Below are 8403 nucleotides of genomic sequence, written 5' to 3' on the forward strand. Positions count from 1 at the left end.
GGGGGGATCAACACCTGCTGGGGTTTAACCAGTGTTGCAGCTGTGGACTGGTCTGATCCAGGCAAATGTTGAAGCTGTCAAACAGCCCACCCTCCAGCACCTTACACCTCCCGCAACCCCACCGTTTGGCCACCTGCCCTCTTGGCATAAGCCTTTAAATGTTTACAAGCAAAAACACATAGCTAGCAGCCTGGGAGAGACTTGTTGCGTGAAGGTATGCAGGTGCTGACACATGCTCTCGCCCCGGGGGCAGTGATACACCGCTTGGCAACGGCCGCGGCAACAGGCAGTAAAGTGACGTGTGTTCTGGCAGTGAGAATTTATTAAGAATGAATGTGAATAAAGGAATGATTAATTGGTCTCTTTGTGATTCCCGAAAACGTTGCCCGTGTGTGTGTGTGTGTATCGTAGTCTTAGTGGAACCATCCCCCGCCTCCAAACATTTTTCAGTTTCACACCTCGACCCAGAAAAAAGTAAAACCCCCATCCCGGGTTTTCGTGCTGTAACCTGTCCAACAGTGGACTAACACTTGCAACACGAGATTCCAGCTTGAGTTTTCAGGACGGCGCTGTTGTCGAGTGCAGTTAAGGTGAGACGTAGAGTGTGTATCGTGGTGAATGCGAGCACAGCAGCTTAGATTTCAGGAGGAAAGACGAGAGAGAGAGGCCGACATTATGCAAATGTTTCAAGGTTTTTATCTGAATGGAGGAAATCTCTCAGGATTGAGAGGGAAAAGGATGTTTTTGTTCTCTACGTTTCAGCGCTTGTACTTAAACATTATCCTTTGTATAAAACCACATGGTGTTTGGCGTGAACCTTGGCTATTTTTTTGGAGCTGGGGTGTTGTTTTTTAGAGCTGTTTATCTCAAGTTCTGTCAGTCTTCCTCTGCAAACATTTTAATGAGGTCTCATTTGGGTGGGTCTGCCAAAAGATAGCATCAGGCTACAGAGCTTTCCTGGTAGCTCCTGTTTAGATTTCTGTCATTTCTTTTTACTGAAATATTGTTTCTGAATCTGTTTCTCTACAGCGACACCGCAGTTCTTCCCGGCCTTCCATCCTCCGGTGCCAATCGACGACAGACATGCCCAAGGACGGTACATCTACGAGCCCTCGCCCGTGCCCCCACTTCACGTGTAAGTCTCTCAAAACCTTCTACCTCAAACAAAGGGATACAACGATATCCAAATATAACAGTCGTGCGACCGAAACAACACAAAAGTTGAACAAACAGCTCCGAGCGAGGTACCTTAAAAATGCAAAGTCATAGTTTCTTCAAACCAACAGGGAGAAACCATCCAACGACTCTTTGAAGTTTTTATTTGTCCGATTCACCAGCGACCCAAACATTCACGTGGAATCCTCACCCCAAACACAATACACTCCATCTGTCATTTTCACCCTCGGTGATTTATAGAAGCAGTGAGTGGAGCTGCAGAAGATGATGGAGCAAAAATAATGTTTTTGGATTCACTTGAAAGCACAAGTGAATCTTTGTCCCCATCATTAGCGACAGTGGAACCACAGACAATAGTTCCGACGATCCGACATGTAAACAAATAACATGTTCAGAGACTTTAGTTGGTAGATTTGTGGCTCGTTCCGAACTGGCCTCATGTAAACAAGGCACAAACAAGAGCGCGAAGAGCGTAAACACAGAGTGTATTTCAACTGTCTGCACCAGTCGGGACTAAACTACATGTAGGAGTACCAGGATGGGTCAAAGATTTCTGATGTTAAAACCTGGGTCTGTGTCTCCAACGACTTTGACAAGTTTCTTGATCGAGTTTATTAAACCTCAGGTTTGGAAATCAAGAAATCAAACTTGATTAGAAACCTGTTAAAATATTCAAAAGGTATTTTCAGCATCAAGAGCTCATTTTATCCGGAAATCAACATTTTGAAAAGACCCGTCCTTTCATGCGTCGGACACCCTCGGGGTGCTGTGACTGTGAGGTAGGTCTTACAATTTTGGATCGTAGAATTTATATTCCTTAGATGAGACGGAGAAACAGGAAGTGACCCAGAGACAAAGATGAAGATACATAGATACATTTCCTCAGACGTGAGTCGCTGCTGATCACACCTGAAAAGTCTTTCAATCCATCCTGTTATTAACGACGAGACAAATCACACTCTGAAACTTACCTTCTGCCCTTGGGCTCAGAGCATCTTCTTCATTCTGCTCATCCACCGTCCTGGGCTGCATCCTCCCCCCTCCCTTTCCTCCCCTCCTTTTTTTTTTTTTTAAAGGATCAAAGTCCACAGGGCCCTTTTTTTTTACGTGCGCAACATGATCTGCGTGTCAGAGACGCACAAATGAACATGTGTCAGAGACGTAGAAAGGAGAGCAGGGTTGAGGGGAGCCTGGGAGCGTGCCATTCTCATAAGAGCAGTGATCAAGCCCTGTCAAGAGCAGGAAGCAGTGCCTCCACTGACATCCACCCGTCTCTGACAGACAGACGGGCTCCTGACGCTCCAACTGTATACAAGTCTGCCAAATATGAAGTTAGGTCAAAACGATGAGTGTCGTGCCCTGTACGAGAGAGGTAGGTTTTTATGTGCAGGGATTTTCTTTCTTTCTTTCTTTCTTTTTTTGTTTTTATTGCGAAGTCTAGTATTTCCTCTGGAGAAACTCAACTGGACTTCAAAGCTCTTTCCTTCTTACTTTTAGCCGTCCCGCGCCCTCTCTCTCTCTCTCTGTCTCTCTCTTTTATTCCTGTCGTCATTTGTATTCTCCGGGTCTAAACCGTAAGTACAACCAGGAGATGCTTCCTCGTCCTTGTGCCGCTTGTTTCTTTCAACCTCAGACACGGAGGAAGCGATCAGCACGCGACGAGGACAAATTGGATGGAGCAGCTACTTGGGCCGCATTATGTTTGATATTCTTCATCATTATCAACTCCGCCCGCCTCTCTCTCTCTTTTTTTCTCAGCAGTCATATCTCTCCCTTGCTGATGTGCCACTAAGCGTAATGAATTTTTTATGTCCTCCCCGCCATCCCCACTTCTGGGCCCACCCCACCTCTCAACCCCTCGGAGCTGCAGCGGAGGCAGAGGGGAGGGAGGAGGAAATAAAAAAGGAGGTGATTGATGCCCCGTGTCACTGCAAACAAAATGGCAAATATAATTTAGCATTTAGCTTATGCAGAGATAATGGGGCGAACACGCGGCGCCAACACAGGCTTGAACAAACAGCCCGGCTTGTTATCCGTCAGGAGCGCTTTGGTACATTAGGGAGCACAGGTTAGGAAGGAGGAGGAGGAGGAGGAGGAGGAGGAGGAAGGAAATGAGAAAGGAGGTGATGGCGGTGGTGGAGGGACGACACGAGGACGGGGAATTGAATTAAGGTGGAGAAGTTGCGTGTCTTCAGTCACTCTGTCCGGACAGGAGTTATCTGCACGCTTGGTTTGCTGTCATTGGAGACCACGATACTTATGGCCTATTTATCCAAGCCATTAGGCATAGAGCTGTTTAATATGACACGTTAGGCTGAGGGGAAACTATTTGTCATTATTACAAGACAGCTGCTTAGCAGCCTTGGTTACTAATATAAGGAGTGTGGGACTCGCTGTGGTGCATATTACTGAGGAGTTCTCAGTTTTACAATGTCACCTGTGTCATTCAAAAAACACCAAGTCGGGCAGGAAACCAATACTAAAGATTTCTGTCTGTATTTATGTTGTTTAAAATTGTATTTTGTTCTTGGCTGGACCTTCTGTCTGTATTTATGTTGTTTAAAATTTTGTTTTTAAACAAAGTATTTTGTTCTTGGCTGGACCCGGTCCCCGGACTACTTAGGGGTCGCTGACCGCCTGTTGAAATTCAATACTATAGGACACATTGTTGTGATGGAATAGTAAAATTGTAAAATGTCTTGAATTGAACTGATAGTTGAAATGTTGCTTAATAAGGTCTAAAAAGTCTAAAACGAGTTAGATTTAGCTAAAAGTAGCAACAAAAAAAAGTTTTTAAGGCTTTGTTAAAATGTAGCTAAAAATTGTCCAACATGATAAAACAATTGATAAAAGAGTTCAAGAAAAATATAACCACAATCAACAAAATATCTAGCTTTCAGTAATTACTAGCTAAATGCTAACTAGCAAAGGCTAGTGTAAGATAGCCGGGGCGCACACAAGTGTTAGCCAACAGCAGCCGTAACAATCAAACTATGCTGGAAAAAAGGCTAAACGTCGTAGAGAGTTGGTCACAAACATGGTGACAAGTTAGCAAAAATAAAGCTAGCCCCAAATATTAAACCACACTTTGAAGATGTAAATAAACATTCCACCTTAAATTGGTAAAAAGTACACATGTACACAGTCCTTTTTTTTTGCAGTATTACAGCCTCATTTTACGTCCTGACCCAATATGTGACAGACAAAGGGACTGTGTTAAGCTAACGCTAATCTCTTTTCCTTGTCTTTAGACATTCGTACATTTACGTTTGAAACTTGCAGCAATCCAAAGTCTCCACCATTCCAGGGTTTTGCCCTGTGAAGCGCTGGAATTGCCTGCCTGATTAAAAAAACAGCACGAATTCCTGCGCGAGCACCGACTCTCATCAGTCGAACATCTGGCTCCAACCACCTGATGGCAAATTGGATTTAATCGCACTCCCAGCTTTTTTTTTTTAAACAACTTTTCGCCGCGGATACGTTTTACGACCGCGGAGCCGCATACGAACAGGAAATCTGTGGAAGTGATGTATTCCGCGCGCTTACGTTGCTTGTAGCCGGGCCGAGGAAATGGAGGCATTCAACGTGTAGCTGTCGCTGCGGGGAAACGGGGGACAGGATCTGGCTTATGGAGAAATATGGAATTGTTTTAAGACAACTTTTCCTGGGTGAACAGAATTAATTGTTATTAGCCCTCTCAAAGATATGCCTAAGTACACAGGGAGTATTATTGCAGTACTTCCCCATGCAGCCTCTCATTACGGCCTGTAATTACAGTTGGGTTGGCCCTGCGGCGCTTCCATCACCCTCCCCCCCCCCCGCCGCAAACGCACACACGCAAGCAGCTCACTACCGGGCATCAGTGGCCGGAATAAAAAAAAAAAACACCAGCAACTTGTTTCCTCTCCGCCCTACTACACGTGGCGAACGAGAAGGATCACGTCCTACTGCTGTGAAGGATCTAATTGAAACATGTTTATTTATGGCCCCTGTTCTCCCGGTGAGGAGCGGGCGTTAGCTGCGCGGCTAACGGGCTCCGGTGAATATGAGGCGGTGGAATTAAATTAAAAGCTCATAAAATGAAATATGCTCCGTATTAGCTGTTTGACACTTAATTTGCCTTCAAATGAGCAGAGGAAATCACAAATTAACTGTCCTTTGTTTTCCCCCCCGCTCTTTACCTCACCTACCCTATTAGGCAAGGGTGAGCGCAATTACAGACAGAGGCTAATCGTTTAGTTTATGAATTCTTGCGGGGAAGGTACCGATGTGCCATTCAATATTACAGCCCTGGGGGCTGGAGGATGAAGGGGGGGAGGGGAGGCGTGGTGCCGTGTTGTGACTGCCTTGCTCTACTGAACTCATTTATTCTCATGGAGAAAATGCATTTTTCAATGTTCCGCCAACCTTTTTGGATCGGAGTATTTGATAGGCTGAGACGGAGGACTGACAGAGAGACGGACGGAGGACGTGACAGAGACCGGCAAAAGACATCCCTGTGAGACTTCTCGGTCCAGAATCTGTCGGTCTCAGAGCTCAGGCTTCCTCAAAAACCTTACTCACAGGAACCTACGATTTGCAAATTTTTACAACTTGATAATACGTCAAAAACACCATGTTGTTTTGGGGCCATTTGTCTCTGTGTTGGTGGAGCGTAGCTTCCTTTGAGCTTATCTCAAACTCTCAGGTTAAGCTCCCGCATCCTTGGCTAGTTCTGTTGGCGCCCGTGCCGGAGTGTCATCAAGCCCTGACATGCTGCAGCCCTGTAACAACAAGCTCCTCCTGAGTTCCTGCGCTCTCCAAATCCGAGCCACTTCACGTGGTTCTGCTCTGATCCAGGGCCAAGGAAAGAGATCTTTGTCCAGAAGAAAGCAATTTTCCCTGCGCAGGGAAGTTCCTCCTCCACTGGAGGAGCTGCTTCCTGCCTGGACAGACACACTGATCAGTGAAGAGCACGCTCTCCACTGGAGCTCTGGTCCCCCGTGCCATTGTGAGGGTCTGACTTTAGGGAGGGTGGGGGCCCAAAGGAAGAGCCAGTTTCTTTCACTCCATTCTTCCCCCCATCTTTATTGCCTGACCACAGTACAGAGCAAAACAAAAAAAAGGCCTCTAATGCAGCCCAGCGCCGCCCGCCGGTCACCGGGAGACGGCCCGGAACAAACACAGGCATTCGTCACAAGTCAATTATCAACACAGGAGTTAACTGTGGTCTCCCAGGGCCATCGTGCCGTGACAGGGGCCACAAAAACCACAAAACATTCTTATTGGATCAGGAGTTGACTGGCAGCCTTTTGAGGAGCCGCTGGATGTGGATTTAGTGAAGTATCCAGTCATGAAAGAGTTAATAAAGAAGGAAAACAACAGGAAACGAAACTTTTCAATGAAAACAATCAAGATTTAGTTCAACTCTATCTGCTAAATTAGCTAATACACTGTAAGATCGCTAACAATTTGACATTAATATCCTTTTTCATCATTGATGACACTCGTGAAAAATAACAATTTTTTTTAGCAAATGGTTTCCACTAAAGGTTAGCCAGAAATTAGCTGTAAAGTTACCCATATGGAGCTAAGTTGGCTAGCAATAACATGGACGTTATGTTTGTAAATCATCCATGATCCATAATTGCCATAGCAACCAAAGACAAACTTCCACAAACAGACCAAAATAAAGTAAAAAAAAAACAAAAATCAGTAGCTAGAAAAAGTTAACAGAAAACTAGCTAAAACATGCCGTCATTTATTCCGATAATCAAAGATTATCTGAATCCTTGCCAGGGAAAAATAACGTTGACACAGCCGTAGCTGAAAGAGTGGCAACAAAAACACAAGCTGCGTAAACGATGCTTTAAAAAAAGCTACAAGTTAGCCCAAAACTGCCAAAAGAAAAATAAGCCAAAGGAAAAAGCCATAAGTGCAGGTTCGTTTTTAAACACATCTTTAAAATAATCAACCGTTTCTGGGGGGGAAACCTGGGGTCAGCGAACGCCTCCCTGGTTCACGGTCTGGGGTTCGAGGCTGTGCTGCGTTGACAGAGCGCTGCCGGTGCTGTTCACCCCCAGGGTTCCTCCAGAATATACCGCTGCAGTCAGGCCACAGGGCCGCAGCTGAACAAACACTCGGAATGAAATAACCACACAGGCCTGGAGGACGGAAACACACCCTCACAGCCCCCCCGGCCCCCCCCCCCTCCACCACCAAACTGCTCCCTGCCTCCGCTGTGACATAAAACTACAGAGCATGACTTCATTCAGCAGAAACTCCTCTCCGAGGCTACAGTTAAATCACACTCTGTCCACACGTTCGGGCCACAGCCGACTACAGACTGCCCACAGAGGCTGGAGCTCCTCCTGAGAGTTGGTGCTCAACAGACGGTTCCCCCGACAGGAACTGGGCCCCCTCGAAAAAAAAAAAAAAAGATGAAATCTTATGTTCACAACTTGTGAAAAAAAAAGCGATTTTTGCAAGTTTTGCCCAGAAAGAAAGAAAGAAGAAAAATTCAAAAAGTACTAACACTTTTTTAATGGACCACTAGAAGTTTAAAAGTGTGGTTTTTTTTCCATCGTTTTAAGTGATCAGCTTTAAATGAGTGAAAAAAGTTGCATTTTTTTTAGTCAGGGCAGAAATTTGACTTTTTTAACAACACTTTTTCCCACGTTTAAATTATTTTTTCTGCTACGTAATTTTTTTTTCCCTATAGTTCTTGATATGTTAGTACTGTTTTTAAAAATATATAAATATTTCAATAAGGTTAAAAAAGCTGTTATTTTGGGTTTATTTTTGTCCACCACAACATCTGGGACACCCCAGGGTTTACTACTGGGCCACGTCCTGTTCGTGAACGTCTTCCTGATCTTCGACCTCCAAAGACTGACTCTGCCACATGTAGAGACAACCAACCGAGTCCAGTGCGTCCACGTCAAACGTAAAGTCTTCTTATTCATGCGCGTGGTTTTTCCCTCCGGTCCCTCGGTGATAATGTCCCAGCGACGTTCCTATTTGAATATGGTCTAGACTCCAGCGGGACGTGAAGCCGGGCCATAAATTACATTAGGAATTGATGATCATTTCATAATCACATCTGATAATCTCTGTCCACAATCGGCCGCTGTCACCGCGGAAACAGGGCACGGAGACGGAGGCCACTTTTTCATCCTCCGCTCCGACTGTCCAAAACCCATTGGCTGTGACTCCGTAGGTCACCCAGTCGCTGGGTTCTCCTCCCGT

The 8403-nt window shown here is 45.4% G+C and overlaps 1 protein-coding gene across 3 annotated transcripts in view; it reads left to right on the forward strand.

Annotated features, from left to right (window-relative positions):
• Positions 1-8403, forward strand: part of gli3 (GLI family zinc finger 3) — a 114406-nt gene that overhangs the window by 59558 nt on the left and 46445 nt on the right. For all 3 annotated transcript variants that reach the window (XM_008308178.3, XM_025054670.1, XM_017031655.2), the window contains one exon: positions 1030-1135. In XM_008308178.3, coding sequence (XP_008306400.1) covers positions 1030-1135 — 106 coding nt within the window. The remainder of the gene's footprint in view (positions 1-1029; positions 1136-8403) is intronic.

This window comes from Cynoglossus semilaevis, chromosome 3, assembly GCF_000523025.1.
Source record: "Cynoglossus semilaevis isolate Cse_v1.0 chromosome 3, Cse_v1.0, whole genome shotgun sequence".
Classification (NCBI taxonomy): Eukaryota; Metazoa; Chordata; class Actinopteri; order Pleuronectiformes; family Cynoglossidae; genus Cynoglossus; species Cynoglossus semilaevis.